The 18,048-nt window shown below is 45.7% G+C and overlaps 1 protein-coding gene across 11 annotated transcripts in view; it reads left to right on the top strand.

Annotated features, from left to right (window-relative positions):
- The window catches only part of LOC136014910 (uncharacterized), a 41,895-nt gene extending 25,317 nt beyond the window's left edge, over positions 1–16,578 (top strand). Inside the window, exons 1-6 of one of the 11 annotated variants that reach the window (XM_065680064.1) lie at positions 4,969–5,078; positions 10,309–10,522; positions 12,081–12,173; positions 12,393–12,420; positions 13,266–13,377; positions 16,035–16,578. In XM_065680064.1, the coding sequence (XP_065536136.1) occupies positions 10,420–10,522; positions 12,081–12,173; positions 12,393–12,420; positions 13,266–13,377; positions 16,035–16,172 (474 nt within the window). In that variant the 5' untranslated portion in view covers positions 4,969–5,078; positions 10,309–10,419 and the 3' untranslated portion in view covers positions 16,173–16,578. Of the gene's footprint in view, positions 1–4,968; positions 5,079–6,362; positions 6,657–9,613; positions 10,523–10,552; positions 11,484–11,548; positions 11,957–12,080; positions 12,986–13,065; positions 13,560–16,034 lie in introns of those variants that run through there. The other 10 variants (XM_065680065.1, XM_065680066.1, XR_010612957.1 and 7 more) reach the window with 10 other exon arrangements.
- Positions 16,579–18,048: the final 1,470 nt, after the last annotated feature.

Here is an 18,048-nt window from a genome sequence, read left to right on the forward strand (position 1 = left end):
AGGTGGCCCCTTGTGCCCACATTCAGGGGGAGGAGGCTTTGTAGACGCCTCGTGTGGCCCAGGGGTTGCTGCTTGTCCTCTGTACCATTGAGCACAGCCCTTTGTCAGGGCTCCCCTTTGGGTTTGGTTCTTGCTGCTGCTCTTGCACCTCCAGGGCACCACTCCTGCCTGGCTCTTTCTGGCTCCATTGTCCAGTGCAAGCTTGGAGCTGGAGTGAGCTCTGCTCTTCCCTTGGCTCCATTTCCCCAGAGGTTCTGGCTTGTGCAGAGCAGCCTGTGCTTGGAATGGCTCCATCCTTGTTGCCGATGAGCACCTGCTACTTTCCAGCAATCCTTGTGTGCAACACCAGCTCTGGGCAGGCGTGAGAGCACTTTTCATGTGAATGTGAAGAGAGGCAGAGGAATAAGAGTGGCCAAGGAATGAGAACAGGGCAAAGGATTGTGAAGAGGGGCAAAGGATTGTGAAGGGGGCAGAGGAATGTGAAGAGGGGCAGAGGAACGTGAATAGTGGGAGAGGAATGTGAAGAGTGACAGAAGAATTTGAGCAGTCAGTTGCAGCATGAGAGCTGCAGAAACTTCTCTTTTGCAGTAAACTCACCTTGACTATTGTCTCCTTACACAGGTTGTTCAGTATTACACCAGGATCTTCATGTTGCTCTATAGAGAACATTCAGTCAATTAAATGCATCAGAACCAAGTCTCATGGTTGGTTGGTTGTTGGTTTGGTTTTTTTTATTTTTGCCATGAAAACTCGTGCATGTTTCAGTTTTGAGGCATTACTGCACTTCACATCCAGCTGTTACAGACATGTAGAAATTCCCTATTCTTTGAAATCCACTTGGCTGTCATTTAGCTGCTGGGATAAAAGATCTCTGTGTGTGTATATATGTTTCTAATAGCTCTCTAATCATTAGCTCCTGCAGAGCTCCAGTTTTCTTTTTTGGAGCTGGTGGCATTATGGACCCTGATTGGCATGTATCAGACACAGTCACAGTCTGAGAGGCAATATGAGACTTTGTAGGCACTAGGAAATACCAGGTACTTATTTTATTTGCTATTTAAGCCATGGAAAGACAAATAAACTTCAATTTTTTTACATACTTGTGCAGTATAAGTTGTGTTCCTGATAAACTTTGCTATAGCTGATGCCACTTTGCCACTTTGCAAGCAGTTAAACCCAAGTACACCAGAAGCCTTTTTCATGTTTGTGAGCAAAACTGTAGATCATAGCAAATTAGTCTGATAAGACACTTTGTGCAGGTTTTACCTTTTAGCCAAAGCTCATTTATCCCTACTTGCTATAACAAAGAATATCAGAAAACTGGCAAACTGAGGTAAGCTTGTTCCAGAAGTATTTTTCTGTAACAATGGAAAGTGTGATTTAAAACCAAACCAAAAGCAAACAAAAAATCAACCTACTTAATTTTTAATAATTAAAAATCCTGCATTTTTAGTCATTTTCTTTTAGCACACTCAAGGAGAACATGTGGGCTTCCGCAGCCTGCAGGCTTTGAACTGTGTACCTATGATTTGGGTACATCTTAAGTCAGCCAAACTGAGTGACCCATGTGCATCACAGAGGGGTGTTTGGTTTAGCTTCCTTCTCTGTTTGGAACTCCTACGCCTATCTGCTCAGCATGCGTCTGTGCCTGAGAGCACTTTTCGTCCCAGTTCTCCTCCAAGAAGCTGAAGATACCTTCTTATGTTGGCAGAATCAAATCCTTCCATGGTGGTTCACCCCAGCTTGGCCTAACGCTGGCAGGAATGTTGCTGCCTTCTGTGAAATACATTGCACTATAAATTGCAGACAGAGAGATATGTTTTAATGTGTAACAAGCCATAAAGTTTAGTCTTCCACTACTTATGGAACTAATATGAAATTCTTATGATAACTCTATTCTTTTCCTGTAGCTTTTTATAGCTTTAAAACCTCAGTTGACTTCTGAAAATGCCAGCTAAGAAATCTGTGGTCTCTTTGGCCTCCTGATGAGCACATCGTAGCTGAACAACAGCAGTGTCCAGCAGTGTTCTTTGGATGTTCTGCCACAGCATCACGGTGTGCAGGAAGTGCTTTCCCATTCATAGGGACCCTGTTAACATCAGAGAATGACCCCTCTGGCAATTGTCATACAATAAAACGCACTCCATAACTCAGCCTTGTGCTCGCTATATTCATCCACAGGAGCCAGATGTTTATATTTGTATGTGAAAGGGCTTACTGAAAAATCTTGGCTTCCCTTCTGGAAGACCAAGTGTTGCAATGCTTCTTTGGTTCCAGAGTCTGGTGGGTAGATGTTCTGTACAGGATGACAGTCCAATGCGAAATGCAGAGTAGCAGTGCAGTGGCTGGTGTGAGAGGAGTGCATACAGTGCATTTAGCTGTGCCAGACCTGGATCAGAAGGTAAGACTGAGCCTACAGCAACTGAGAATTGAACAGGGGAAAAGCTAATGGTGCACCTTAATGTCTAAACTTTATCCCATTACTGTGAGACACGTTGGCTCTTCCAGCCACGTGGATGTAGTCAGTCATGTGCGTAAACAGTCAGTCATGTCTATTTCTTTCCAGACTTGCTCTTGCCAAATTTTGGCTGTGATTTCAATTTAAGTGACCGGGTTGGGCGGCACCTTTATTATATACCTCCCAAAGTATAAAGGTGATGACCACACTGGGAACATAAGACCGATCAGTTTCATGATCAATGATTCTATTGTATTACAAGTCATTATAATAAAGTACAATGAGACAAAAGCCTTAGCCCAAGCCCCACACTTGAAAAACACTACCACAGCAAATACTGGCTGTATGTAATATACAGAGTTCTGAACCTGTGAGATCAAAAGGAACAGCTTTGAGAGCCAATAAATCAGCATTGTGACGAGTGACTATTAATCCCCTCAGATCTGTTGTTATCTCAACCCTTCATGCCCCACGTTGGGCGCCAAAAAAGGACTATCGTGGTTTAAATCGATCCACACAGCTCGTCTACTCACCCCCCCACCCCGACCCTCCCCGCTCCCGCAGGGATGGGGAGGAGAGGCAAGAGAATGTAACTCCCATGGGTTGAGATAAGAACAGCCCAGTAACTAAGGTATAACACAAATCACTGCTGCTACCACCAATGATAATATTGATAAGAGAAAATAACAAGAGAATATGATATCACCGCCGAACGAGTTCGACCCCCCCAAAGAGAGACCGTGCCCTTCTGGGTAACTCCCAGTTACCTTCCTGGGCATGACGTGCTGTGGTATGGAATACCTTTTTGGCTAGTTTGGGTCAGGTGTCCTGTCTCTGCTTCCTCCCGGCCTCCCCTCGTCCCCAGCAGAGCATGAGACTCACAAAGTCCTTGGCCAGAATAAACATTACTTAACAACAATTAAAAACAATCGGTGTTATCAGCTCTCTGCCCAGGCTGGAAGTCAAAACACAGAGCTTGCACTCTTAGCTTACTAAGAAGGAGCAAAATGGCTCCTGGTAAACCCAGGACAGAAACAAACCTCTCCTTGCATATTTTGGTGGGAGCTTCAGCTTGTTAGTTAAACTGAATGGTAGGGAAGGTTCTAGTGTTGCTGGCGTGTAAACTAATCTTTGATCTAAATACATTGGCCAGACTGAAACAGTTTTGGTTGAAGCTTCATTGTCAAAGACATGCTGAAACACACCCCGCTTTGAGATCTGCCCAGCGGCAGAGACATGCCAAGGCTCTGCTCATGTTCAAAGAGATCCTGGCTGGATCTAACAAGCCATCTCACTGGTACAGTCTGTTTTGGGAGAATATTCAGAAGTGTAATTTGGTTTCTGTGTGCTGGGGTCTGGTTGGTTTTGTTTTTTCTCCATCTCTTTCTCTTCTGTGCAGAATGGAAAAATACCCAAGTTTAAGTTACTGGGAAAATCAGTTTGCTTCCACCCTCCTCTTGATTAATATTGCACTTGGTAATATTTACACATGCAAGTGGGTGGCTGTGATACAGGGTCAATGAAATGTACAATGTATATCAAAATCACTTTGTAAATCGATAGAAAGAACATGGATAGCTCTGTCATAAATAATAGTAAAAGAATTTACATTATAGAAAAGGGGGGATTGATACAGGGTTAATGAAATGTACAAAGGAAAATACAGGGGATTGTATAAGAGAGTTAGAAGAATCCCTTGCTTAAACAAAAGTATTGTCTGCTGTAAACACCTATCATGCTTACCAAGCGAACAAGGCACAGACTACTGATAAGGGGAGGAGACAGAGGCCTGATTCAACTGCTAAGCAACTATTGACAAGGAAATGCGAATGTCTGGGTCTATTGGTAAGGGAGAGAAGCTGATGATTTATGGATGAGGTACCGACTAAACCCTAAAGCCATGCGCAAAGATTAAAAGGTGAAAAGTTTAAGAAGAGGAAGACTCATTTACTTCATCTTGAGGACCCCTGCCCACAGGAGGAAGACTCATTTACTTCATCTTGAGACCCCTGCCCATGACCAGAGGGGGCACTGCGCAGGCGCAAAGGACCTTCTAGCTCATTATAATACGAAGCGGGGACAGATACTAAATATGTATAGGCGTAAGGGAATAAATGTAAAGGAAAAACGACCCTGGGTGTGCATGCACCTCAGCGCTGAATAAAGCATACCTACTTTACAACTTTAACGAGTTGTGAAGTCAATCCCCGTATCAATTCGGCGAGCCAGGCAGGAGGCCTCTGTTCGGCTGCAGGATCGGGTGAGGAGCGGACATCCTAGGCGCCCCATCCGCTTCTCATACGCTTCTCATCCGCTCACTGCGGGGACAGACAACAACCTGTGCCGGCTGCGGAGAAACGGTATGCTTGGAATTTAGGTACTTTAGGGGGCCTGTAAGGCGTACGCGTGGCCCGGGGCTGCTGGTAAGGCGTGCAGAGACGTCTGGCGCACAGCGGAGTTCCCCTTGGCAGGTAGGGCTTGCAAGCTGGGGGCTCGTCGGCCGATAGCGCGGCTGCGAGCGATCCTGAAGGCGGATCGGGCGAGCCCGGGTTTTCGCTGCATCCCAGGTTTTGGGAGCCAGGACGGACCTGCTAATGACCGTGTAGGAAGCAGGAGAAGGGTAAGCGGAACCATAGCGTGAGTGTGTGGGATCCCATGTGTTTCTGTGTGACTGAGACGTAGCGAAGCTATGAAGCGAGCGTGGAGTCCTAATCCGCGGTTCCGTGTCTCCGCGAGGGGAGCGGCCGGAGACGGATGAAGCGTTTATGTTTTTCTGTCCTGTGTCTTGTCTGTGTATAACCATCAAGCAGCTCAGAAAGCGGGGAAGGTCCGGCTACCCCTCCCGCAGTGGATAGCTTTACGAAATACAAGGGCAAGGGAATTCCCTATGTGCCCTGTGAGAGTATGTGCCTTGTGGGAGTGTAACTGTATGTGACGGGTGGCATTTCACATGGATATTGAGGCAGTGCTTTTAGTATGTATCCCACTTTTATAGCCACTCAGGGTAGTGGGGCAGATACTGTTGGGGGTGTCTTATGAAACGCTGGTGGGTTTGTGGAGAAAAGCCACAAAATCCTGGTGGACTTCTGGGAAGTTAGAAAGGAAAACTGAGAAAGGGTTTATGAAAGGTATCAAAGAAAATTTGAGAAGATGTGGTTACAAAGGAGAAAATAAAATCGGAATACAACAATTAATGTCTCTCTTTTTGGGACAATCAACGGGGGATATTAGGAAAAACTTTGTATGAGTGCATAATAAGTTTTGAACAGTGGAACCTGCTGTGGATACTAGGGCAGTGTAAATTTTGCTGGAACCGAAACTATGTTCTAACGACAGGGGAGCTGATCTGCAGAACCCAGAGATACTATCTTACTGAATCCCCTGAGAATATCATAAAACTTGTGTGTAGGTGCTCTCATATTTTAAGTGCATTTGCAGAGCACTGGGAAAGAGAAGCTATAGAGATTTGTAAGAGATTGTTTGAAATGGGAGCCGGTCAAAACAAGGGAATGCTGAAGAAAAGCCCATTGGGTTACATTTTGGCACATTGGAAAGAACTGGGAGGTTCTTCTGGGGGCTCGGTAAACAAGAAAACATTGGTAAAATATTGTAACCAGTGGTGGCCTTTATATACTTTGGAAAATCAGGAAAAATGGCATAAAATTGGAACTCTGAATTCTAATAAATTATAAAAAAATGTATGTTGGTTTTGAGGTGGCCAAGAAAATGCGATGAAGTAATGTATGCAGATATGTTTCGCTTTAAGAAAGCACCTGGAGTGGCAGACAGAATGTGAAATTAATATAACTCTGCCAGATCCCTAATTTTGGTTTTGGAAAAGGACAGGGAAAAACAGAAAGCTAAGCTGGTGAGATGTTGTTCAGCCTGTGATTAGGGACAGTAATCAAGAAAATTATGTATCACAGGTGTAAATAAAATTAATCAGACAAATTCACATCTTTGGCAAGTTTTTATAACAAAATTGGTGACCCCGACGTGATCTCTGTGTGGCTGCTTGGGACTGTAGCTCTTACGAGGGGCGCCCCCACAAATTGTGGCTCGGGAGTTGTAGTCTCGGGTAGTCTCAAGAGATCAACGAACAGAGAGGCAATAACCAAGGAAATCGAGCTCCCGGAAAACTGCAGTATAAAATACCCATGATTCTTGTGCACGAAGACCCGGACGAGAACAATGGACTGTAAGTATCGTTCGGTTGGGTGGGAAGGCCGGTGTGTTCCTCTCGCCGTAATTCCAGGCATCCTTGAGGGAACTGGTTGGTGTAGAGACAGAGTGAATGTTTGTGTATGTATGACTGAAACGCAACAAAGTTGCGTAATTGCATGATAATAGGTGTAACTGAGACACAGACCGAGCATCCTGGGTCTGTAAAGCACGGGCCAGGATATCGGATTTGTGAAGCGAGTGTGGACCTCTTCTAAGCGCGTTTCCAATCTCCCGCAAGGGACTTGGCCGCTGAAGGAGGGAAGCGATAGTGAAAAAGTGGTAGCGGTTGATTGAAAGGAGATACACCCGGCGGGAAATGGGTCAGAGTAAGAGTCGTAACTCTAACCCAGAACGGGGCCCACGGAGAGGTCCCAGGAATAAGACAGGAAGCGAATTACCAGATATACCCCCAGACAGTCCCTTGGGGTTAATGCTTAAATACTGGGGCTCTTGGCCATCCCAGGAGGGAAAAAGTAAGGAAAAAATGGTCCACTACTGCATGGAAGTATGGTCAAAAGAGGAAATCCGACCCGACCATTTGTATTGGCCAATATTTGGGTCTTTTGATGATTGGATATGTCAGGCTTTAAATTTATATGTAAATGGGAAAGAACCTTTTAGTCAGGAAGAGAGTGAGTATGCAGCCTTATGGAAGGGATCGTCTGTAACGGTCTCGTTATTTCCCCTAAAAGAAAGGAAAGTGAAAGGGGACAAACTAAACAAACCATCTTGGGAGCCATTAGACCACTTATCAGGGACAAAACATGGAAGGTGAACAAAGGAATACTAATCCTCCAAGTTCACCTGACCCTGTCCCGTGGGCTCCCCCATCCTCCCCCCCTTCTGCCCATACTAGGAGCAAAGTAAGAACAAAGAAAAATGAAAAATCGGAGAAAGTAGAAGAAACAGTAACGTTGGCACCCCTCCGAGAGGTTCCGATGGGAGGAGCAATAACGATAAACTTATATCAATTAACAGAAAAGGATGAGGAACGCATAAATTTGAAAGTCTGGCATAATAAAGGGGAAGTAGGAAAATTAAATATTGAACCATTAAAAGTAAAAATAACAAATCCAAGGGAACCTATTAGGGTCAGACAATACTCAATTTCCTTGGAAGGAAGAAAAGGTTTGAAACCAATAATTGAAGACCTGATACAAAAGGGGACTTTAGAACCTTGTATGTCACCACATAATACTCCAATCCTCCCGGTAAGAAAACCAGATGGGAGTTATAGGTTAGTTCAAGATTTAAGGGCAGTCAATCAGAGAACAGTCACCCGGTTCCCTGTAGTAGCAAACCCATATACTTTATTAAATCAAATATCACCAGAACATACTTGGTATAGTGTAATCGATTTAAAAGACGCTTTCTGGACCTGCCCTTTAGCTGAAGAAAGTAGAGATTTTTTGCCTTTGAGTGGGAAGACCCAGAAACAGGTAGAAAGCAACAATTGAGATGGACAGTATTACCTCAGGGCTTCACTGAGTCGCCAAATTTAGTTGGTCAAGCTTTAGAGAATTTATTAATGTCCTTCAAACCTGAGGGAAATGTAAAACTCTTACAATATGTAGACGATTTACTAATAGCTGGGAAACTAGAGGAAGAGGTCCGAGAAAACACAATAGGACTATTGAATTTTCTGGGAGAAAAAGGATTAAAAGTTTCAAAATCAAAGTTGCAATTCACAGAACCTGAAGTAAAGTATTTGGGACACTGGATTAGTAAAGGGAAGAAGAAGCTAGACCCAGACTGGGTGGCAGGAATTATAGCCCTGCCCGCTCCAAGAACAAAAAGGGAAATTCGACAATTGTTGGGATTATTAGGTTATTGCAGACAATGGATAGAAGAATATAGTGAGAAAGTAAAATTTTTATATAAAAAACTCACACTAGATGTAGTGAAATGGTCCCCACAAGATGAGGAAAAATTCCAACACTTGAAGGATACTTTAATAAAAGCTCCTGTGTTAACTCTCCCAGACTTAAATAAACCATTTCAATTATTTGTGAACACAGGTACTCATGCTGCATATGGAGTACTAACCCAGGATTGGGCAGGGAGCAAAAAGCCTGGAGGATATTTTTCAAAATTGCTAGACCCTGTAAGCAGGAGCTGGCCTACCTGCATACAGGCAGTAGCAGCAGTAGCTTTACTAGTTGAAGAAGCTAGAAAAGTGACCTTTGGAGGATCCTTAATTGTCTATACCCCCCATGACATTCGAGGGATCCTTCAACAAAAAGCGGATAAGTGGTTAACGGATAATAGACTACTGAAATATGAAGCTATTTTGCTTCCTTCCCCTGAACTAGAACTAAGAACCACAACAGCTCAAAATCCGGCACAATTCTTATTTGGGGAATGGGAAGAAGCTTTGATACTCAACCATAAGTGTATAGATATGGTCGAGTTACAAGCAAAAATCAGACCCGACCTAGAGGAGGAAGAATTACAAGAAGGAGAAAAATTGTTTGTAGATGGATCCTCACGGGTGGTTGATGGGAAAAGAAAATCAGGCTATGCAATTGTGGATGGAAGAACATGGGAAATAATAGAATCCGGTCCATTGAGTGCAAGTTGGTCAGCACAAGCATGTGAACTACATGCCTTATTAAGAGCATTAATAAGATTACAAAATAAGAAGGGAACCATATTTACAGACTCAAAGTATGCTTTTGGAATAGTACACACCTTTGGAAAAATATGGGAAGAAAGAGGGTTGATAAATACCCAGGGAAAAGGGTTAATACATGAAGGATTAATAAAACAAATATTACAGGCTACAAGAGGACCTGAAGCGATAGCTGTAACTCACGTGAGGGGGCATAAAAAGGGGTTACAATTCAGGACCAGAGGGAATAATTTAGCGGATGAAGAAGCAAAACGAGCAGCTCTATTCATTTTAATGACTACTAAAAACGTAGAGGAAGAGGAAAAACAGATAAATGAACCAAAGGCATATTCTCAAAGTGAGATAAAAGAATATGAAAGACTAGGAGCAAAATTAGAAAATAATAAATGGATATTACCTGATGGGAGAGAGATGTTACCTAAGGGATATGCCAGAAGAATATTACACAGACTACATCAGCAGACACATTGGGGATCGAGGGCACTCACTGATCAATTTTTAAAGTTCTATGGGTGTATGGGAATTTTTGAAATAGCTAAGCAAGAAGCTCAGAGTTGTTTAACTTGTCAGAAAGTTAATAAAAAGCAAATGAGACAAGCTCCAAAGGGAGGAAGACCTTTGGCCCACCGACCCTTTGAAAGGGTACAGGTCGACTTTACCAAGTTACCAAAAACAGGACGATATAAATATCTTTTAGTAATAATAGATCACTTAACACATTGGGTCGAAGCCATACCCACTGCTAGAGCTACGGCTCAAGTAGTAGCAAAACAATTACTCGAAAATATCATTCCAAGATATGGTATGATCGAGGTAATAGATTCATTGTGGAGGGCACCATGTATAGCTGATGCCCAGCACCAGCTTTCTGTCCTGGCACCTTAGGCTTAGTATCAGGATCTGGATGTTCGCAGTCCAGTGAAGTCTGCCCTTTTTTCACATACTAATTGTTGTTTGTCTTTGCGTGCTTGACAAGCAGAGTATCTGTGTTTAGGTAGCATAGGCCTGTGATATACATGGAGGCATCCGACTGGATACACTTGAAATTCCTGCCCTGTTATGGAGAAGATCAAAGCACAGTGGTAAATGAAGCCTGCATGAATCCATGATTAACCGGGAAAACAGCAGTGTCGGTGATCCTCCAGCATGGATCAAGCTCCATGATGCCTGTGCCTCTGCCCGGCTTCTGCTAGGAGATCCTCTGTTTGGTGAGATAAAAGAAATTAAGCTTACTCTTTGCATTTCTCCTGTGGTTCTGTGCCTGTCCCCACACTCTGACTGTGCCAACTTACGTTGTCATTACAACTACCCCAGCTAGCACTTTCTACACGCTTTGCTCCAGGGAGAGGCACAGCCTTGCACTCTCGTTATGAGGCAAGTCTGTCCTCACATTGCTCTGGTCCGTGAAGTGATCCTGTGTGGAGCCATGTGGCATCTGCTGATGCCAGAGGTTGGATTTGACTTTGTGAACGTTCAGAGTTACCTGGGAACTAGCCACACAAGAACTGAGCTAGCCCCCCTGCAGCCAGCAGCTCTACGTCCTCCAAAGGTTCATGCCCTCTAAGGCAGAGGATGGAATTTATTTGGGCTTGATTCTTCCAGAAGCAGCCCGTCACAAAATGTGCAATGACTCTAGATGTTGAAATAAGAGCTTTATCTGACTATAGACTGGTTTGGGCTCGAAGGGACCTTGAAGGTCACCCAGTTCCAATCCCCTGCCATGGGCAGGGGCACCTTCCACTAGAGCAGGTTGCTCAGTGCTGCAGTATGAAGCAAGCCAACTGTGTTTGAACAGCCAGTGATTTTTGCTCCAAGCCATGTCTATATGCAAAAGGACTTCCAAGAATCCTTCTTGCTGCAGCCCACTTGTGAATTAATGAGCAAATCTGGGTGGGGAAAGAAAGATAGCTGTGGCGTACAGCGATTAAAGCCCTTCTACCTGCCACTCCCCGCGAAAAGAAGAGCTATCTGAAGGGTGGGTTACTGTATTTACTCAGGGGAAAACGGCGGAGCGACTGCTCTGCGATCCGCTCATCGGGTCTGCCGCACCGCCCGTCCCATCTGAAGCGGGAGGTGGCAGCGATTGGTCAGGCCTGGGTGCAACATGGCGGCCACCGCGACCAGCGATCCGTCTCAGCTGCTGTCCCTCGGTGTTTGGCGGTGATTCCGGTCTGCAGCGGGACGGGACGGGACGGGAGGGATGGCATGGAACGGGACGGGACGGGACGGGACGGGAGGGAGAAGAGGGAGAGCGTATTTGCGGGCACTTGTGGTTGGTGTGAGCGGCGCTGCCGCTTGGCGGGAAGCTTGAATGGGGTGGACGAGGCCGGGAGGCGCCTGCAGTAAACGAGGGTCCCGGTGGGTGTCTGTGGGTGCGGAGCAGAGAGCGGCTGGGGCGAGTGCTGGTGCTCGGCCGGCGTGCGGTAATGAACTGCGCACCCTGGCAGTGCTTGAGGCCAGGCTGGACGGGGCTGGTTTAGTGGAAGGTGTCCTTGCCCGTGGCAGGGGGTTGGAGCCGGGGGAGCTTTAAGAGCCCTTACAACCCAAGCTATGATTCAATGACATTAAAGCGTTCTCACTGAAGGGAACGTCTTCCTGCAGAGTTCCAGCCTCGGAAACGTGGTCGTGTGCTAGCAGTACAGGTGCACCTTTAAAAATACATTTCCACTGCACACAATGTCAGGCGTTTTGTTCAAAAGAATGCGCTGTTCTATGAAACAGTCTCTTGTACCTTTCAACTTTATTGTTTGTTTTTTTTATTTACAGAGCTTGTGGATAAACGCATAGGCTCCTGCATTCGTATTGTGATGAAGAGTGACAAAGAAGTTGTAACGCTTCTAGGATTTGATGACTTTGTCAGTATCCTTTGATGGGAATGTTTTATGCTTCAGCTCAATTGATTTATTGTATTTGAGAGGAGAGGTTTGAGTTCACTGGATAGAAACTTTTCGTATGGGTCGCTTGTATGACTCTGGTATTTTTGTTTTACAGATAGAATCACAGTTCAGTAAAAATGAAAATAACTTTGTTTTGATTTTAAGACTCTGGGCCTTATTTTCTTTGAATCCGGGTATTTAGATATGGTGTTAGAAGATGTTACAGAATTGTAAGCATTATTTCTATTTGGTTTCCTGAGGGAAAAATATTGTATAAAATCTAGAAGCAAAGTAGATGTTCAGCAAGACGTGGATATGTTTCTGTATTAGATCTCATGTCTCTTTTGGGGGTACATCTTCCCACATCAGGAAAACTATGCTTTAGACTTTTTCTTACTTTGGTCCCAAAAGCAGCAGAGCTCTTTGTCTTTAGAAGTGGTCAGCTAACTATTAAGAATGTGTCAGCGAAAGAAATTATCCTCTTCATTTTCCCCTTAGTCATATTTTTCCTTTTGCATTTCTTTTTCTGATGTTCAGTTCTTTACTTAAAGAAGGTACTTTCTTCACAGGAAAATGCTGTGCTGACTTACCCTGCTGCCTGTAGAAGGGTTCAGGCTCTATTAGTTTTTGGGCTGTGCTTAGCAAGAGAGGTCAGAAAGGGGAAACCAACTTCCCAGTGTAGCGATGGTCTGCAGAAGAATGATCAATTGGAGAAATCCTACGTGAAAGGGAGCATGTTCTATGTCTTTCTGAAAACAAGCTGTAGTGTTTCTAGACAAAAAAAATCTCCTTGAGGTAAATAACAAAGACAAAACACAAAATGTTTCTTATCTAGGAACTCCTTTGTGTCTTGTTAAACTTTCCTTGTATTTTAGAGATTCTTTATGGCATGTGCTTCTCTGGTAGTAACTGACTTCTGTTGCCAGAAGAAGGTAATTTAAAATCTAAACACCACTTTTGTGGTCTACCATGAAGTCGCCATCTGCTAAAATCTTCTGAAGCAAGAACTGTCACATATGACTTTGTAAAACTTCAGTCTATGGCACTAACATGCAATTGTCTTATTCTTTTATAGCTGGTTCCTGGAGGAGAAGGACCCGACGTATAAATCGATACAGTTGTCATCTATGAAGACATATATGTATATATATATCGAATATAATATAAATAGAGCTTTTGGGATACGGGTGTGTTTGTTGGTTATTTATTTTGTTTATGCACTCTTGCAGTTGATATTTGATAACAGACAGGGATTTCCTTTTCAGGAAAGGTGCACTGCTAATGATGATACTGACTTCATAAGTTGAAATCATTACTTTTTTGTAAAGATGCACTAATCTGTCCCGATTAAAAGGCTTTCTTTTTATTAGTTACTGTGTTTTGTTACTTAAGTGCGCAAGTTAGTTTTTGTAACTGGTTGATGGAGTGGAAAATCGGTGTTCAGATTTTCTACATCTCTTGCATTTGTTTAAGACCCAAGCCTATGTAAAACACAAGGTGTTAGCCAACAGATTGCTGTTCTTTGGAGTACAGGCATGTACTAAGCTGCTTGAGGCTGTGTCACCAGAAACTGGTACAGTGCTGGAGAATGCTGAAAAGCTCTTCAAAGTGGATGCATCTGTTTGAGACTCAGCAGCCTTTCACTCTACTGGCCTTGAGGTTCAGCCCTCTTGGACATCTTTTGCTTGGTAGATACACTTTCTTGTAGTAAAGACACTGTAATAGTATTTGGCTAGTGAGGAGAGACAGAGCAGACTTGGTTCATGTTTTGGGGGGAGTGAAGAAAAAAGCTGGTGGTACTTGCCATCCATGTCAGTGGTGACTGCTTTCACCACTAAGTGGTGCTGTGTATCCTTAATTAAACTGGGAGCTGCTGTGTGTATGTTTAAATTGGGAGCTACCTCCGCCTGCTTGTGAAGTTCAGAGTAGTCATTTTAGAATGAACATTCTTTTGGCTGCATCTGTTCTCCTGGGATATAAAAACTTGACAGATGTTTGGGGCAACTGCTACTTTAAGAGAATGTCTATAAAGTAAGGAATTGCCGTTTCTACTTTGTCATGATGGGCAAAAAAATAACGGATTCTAAATGATGTCCACTGCAGCTTATGCTTTCATAATGCAGTATTCAACTGACCTCGATGTATAAATGTCTTTGGAGAAGGAATCACAGGTGCCTGCTGTTACTGTAGACAAGGAGGGCACAGACTCACAGAGACAGGACATGCTTTGCCTTCCTGCCACCACAAGAGGAGTTGAAGAAGGGGGCTCAGGAGCAAGAGACTGCAAGGAAGATCCTTTTCCCTTGCTTTAGCTGTCAGAAAATCTGCCTTCTGCTAGCTGGGTCTTGCCTTGAAATACATTGAAAACTTCTTACTTTAGCCTGTGAAAAGGGAAAGAGACTCCCTCCTCTCTCCCAGGGAATGTGATATTTGGACTCGCTTGTTCTGAATATCTGCAATTGTCATGTTCAGACTGCATGGTGACAAGCTATGCCATTGACTCCCTGAATGGGTTTTCATTTCTGTCCCCATTTCCTTCTCCAGCTTTTTTTATTTAATACAATTAAAAAAATACTCTTTTTTTTCTTTGAACTTGCATTTGATTGGAATGTCATCTGTTGAGTTGAGCTCCAAATGCTTTATTTCCTAGCAATAAGCTGAGTCTTTTTGCCAGAACACTTGAAGTGTTCTAGCCGATGTAATAGTGTGTGTTGCGCTGTTTTTCTGTTACCAGTAAGATTCTATACATGTTCAGTGTGTGCACTTGATTTTGGCTTCATTCCGGATTTTGAAAACAGTCTTAAACTGAAGAGGGGTTTCATGCTTGGCCAGGGAAAAGAGCAGATTTTGACTCAAAACCAACTTTACAGGGAGAAAGGTGAACTATTCTGTGTCTCTGGGTTTTTATTCTGATAGTGTGAGCATCTTGTTCCCTCAGGATTTTGTTATGTCTAGGAAAAAAGCTGGGTATTGTCTCACCCTCCTTTTCTGGTTAGGGGCTTTTTTCTCCCACTTAGAGGAAGTGCTGAGTCTGCTACATTTTAGGAAGACATTTTAATTTGTGACTCGGACGTCTGCAGACATCACTCTAGAGGCAGTTTCTGTGCATCCAAATGCTGTTAATCCTTTAGAATATGAAAAGAGAGAGTTTATAAACTATCAGCTGAGAATACAAAGTATTCCAGGTGGATCTGACTTGCTTTGCATTCAGTATCCCTGTAGCCTGTTGCTTTGGAAGTGCAAGTAATAAGCTTTTCAATGGAATGAGTCACTGCTGGTGTGGTTTTTTTTTTCCCCTTGCCTAGAAATCTAGTGCTTAATCATATTGCACTGTCCTGTAGAAATTGTGGACACTGGTGGCCACTTAGGGTGCCACTACAAGTAGGTCATTTAACATAATAACCCTAGGCTTTAAAAAGATGTAAAAGTTATGCTTAAAGTTTAGAGCAGGAAAGTCATCACGTTAAAATAGCTTCCTGCTTATGCCATGCAAAGTGATGGTTCCTCTCAGTTTATGCGTTTTTTATGGTTTGGGGCTTTTTTCTTCTTTAAGATGGCACTGGTTGCAGTGATCTTTAGTTTTGCTACATGGCTGACTGGCTTAGTATGGACATGGTTCCTCTCTGCCTACTACTTCAGCTTACTTGCTGCCATAGTTGACAGCTGTTTGAAGTTGTGAAGCTGTATGCTTGCTCTGTAACAATATAGGCTTTCCCTGTTCAGTATCTAGACCCCTTTTCAGGATTTATTATGTATTGGTTTTTTTACCACATGAAATGGAAAGAGATTTCTGGCTTGCTGTTGGCTTTTAATAGCTGAATTGCTTCAATTTCTGTTTTTAAAGGAACGACTTACGGATGATGGGATTGATGGAGACAGTGGAGAAGATGCAGGTGAAGATGCCAATACAATGCAGATGCAGGTGAAGATACAATACAGAAGCCTGGATTCATGGCTTCTGCTTGGTCCTTTATCACAATGATACGCGGATTGACTCCACAACTCGTTCAAGTTGTAAAGTAGGTATGCTTTATTCAGCGCTGAGGTGCATGGGGATCGTTCCTCCAAAGCATGCACACCCAGGGTCGTTTTTCCTTTACATTTATTCCCTAACGCCTATACATATCCCCCTTCGTATTCTGTCCCCGCTTCGTATTATGATGAGCTAGAAGGTCCTTTGCGCCTGCGCAGTGCCCCCTCTGGTCATGGGCAGGGGTTGACTTTCTGTCCAGGCATTACAGCATACTTTATAATATAATACATAGGAGTCTCAGAAGACAGTCAGTTCTTCCTCACCATCTCTTCAAGATCAGGTTTATTTGCATATTGCCCATCACGATCCACATCCACGTTAATGGCTACCTGCTGTTGGCCTCACTCCTGCCTTAAGGGGAACCCATCCAGCTTGGTGTCTGTGTAAGAAAAAGGAAGAGCTGAAAAGCCATCTTTTGAATGGAACAAAAAGGTTTTTCTGCTATACCTGCTGCCTAAATACAAATGTCCAGACCCTGCTCCTAAGCCTAATGTGTTAGGAACGAAACAAAAATCTGGACGTGTTCCATAGAGGGAGCCCTCAGGAACAGTGCCACCAACAGGGATAAACTCACTTATGTACCCACCTAAAACTCCACCTGTGTGAAACTCCATCTGTGTAAATAAAGCCTCACTGGACACCACTCTCTGGTGACCGAGTCTTCAGCAGTCTATGTGCCAATGTCCAGACCCTGTTCCTAAGACTAATGTGCTAAGACAGAAACCAGGACCTGGGCATGTCCCGCAGATGGTGCATTCCAGAACAGCCCCTCCAACACGGATATCCTCACTCACTCACTCACTCACTCACTCACTCACGCACCTAAAAGCCCATCTCTAAATTCTCACAGGACGCCACTCTCCACTGAGATGCTTTGGGGGATGCTCCGGTGACCCCCTCGCGGACACACCGGGACCGGGCACCCCCGCCGCCTCCCCGCCACTTACCGGGGCGCTGTCGGACGGGCGCACCCCGAGGGCACGGACCCGGAGCCGCCGCTCCCCAGCAGCGCTCCCAGGCGGTGCAGCCGCTCCAGGGGCTCCTTCTCCTTCCCTGTGCGCCACACGCGGCCGCTACCGCTGCGAGCGGGGCCCCCGCCGGCCCCCACCGCCCGCTCCGCTCCGGGCCGAGCGGAGCCGTCCCCTCCCTTACCCGGCCGCGGCTCCGGGCGTGCACTCCCCGCCGGTGCCCCGGCCAGCGGCTCCACCCCCGCAGCAGCACCACGGGCACCTTGCCCGACCGCTCTCCCGGTGCCGCCGCGGGCACCCCCGCAGCCGCACCGCGCACCGGCGGCTCGGGGGTCCCGACGCCGAGCGACCGGGGCCGGGCGGAGCGGGGCCTGGGGGCGGGCCGGGGAGAGGCAGGGGGCGGTGCTGCCTCGCCAGACCCAGCGGCAGCGGCTCGGCCAGCGCCGCCACGGCCGGGAGCGGCAGAGCCGAGCGGAGCGGAGCGGAGCGGAGCGGCGAGGAGAACCCCGGCGGGAGGCCCCGGGGGCTGGGGAGAAGCGGGGGGCACGGACTCGGGGAGCGGCGGAGGGAGGGCTCCGAGCCGGCGAGAGCCAGCGGGATCATGCCCCCCCCGCCCGGCCGCAGCATCCCCGCGGCCGAACCGCGGCCGAGCCCCCCGCGAGGAGCCTGCTCCTCCCTTGAGCCCTTTTCCCTGCGGCCTCGCCTCTGCCCGGCGTCCCCCGGGCCCCGTCCCGCCCGCTCCCCCCGGTGAGCGCCGCCCTTGCTCCTCGCGGGCAAACCGCAGGCTCGTGTCGTCCCCCCCGTCTCGTAGGGCTGGATCCAGCCTCCCCCGTGCTGCTCTCGGGGGCTGCTCTTGG

Source organism: Lathamus discolor, chromosome 5 (assembly GCF_037157495.1).
Source record: "Lathamus discolor isolate bLatDis1 chromosome 5, bLatDis1.hap1, whole genome shotgun sequence".
NCBI classification, from domain to species: Eukaryota; Metazoa; Chordata; class Aves; order Psittaciformes; family Psittacidae; genus Lathamus; species Lathamus discolor.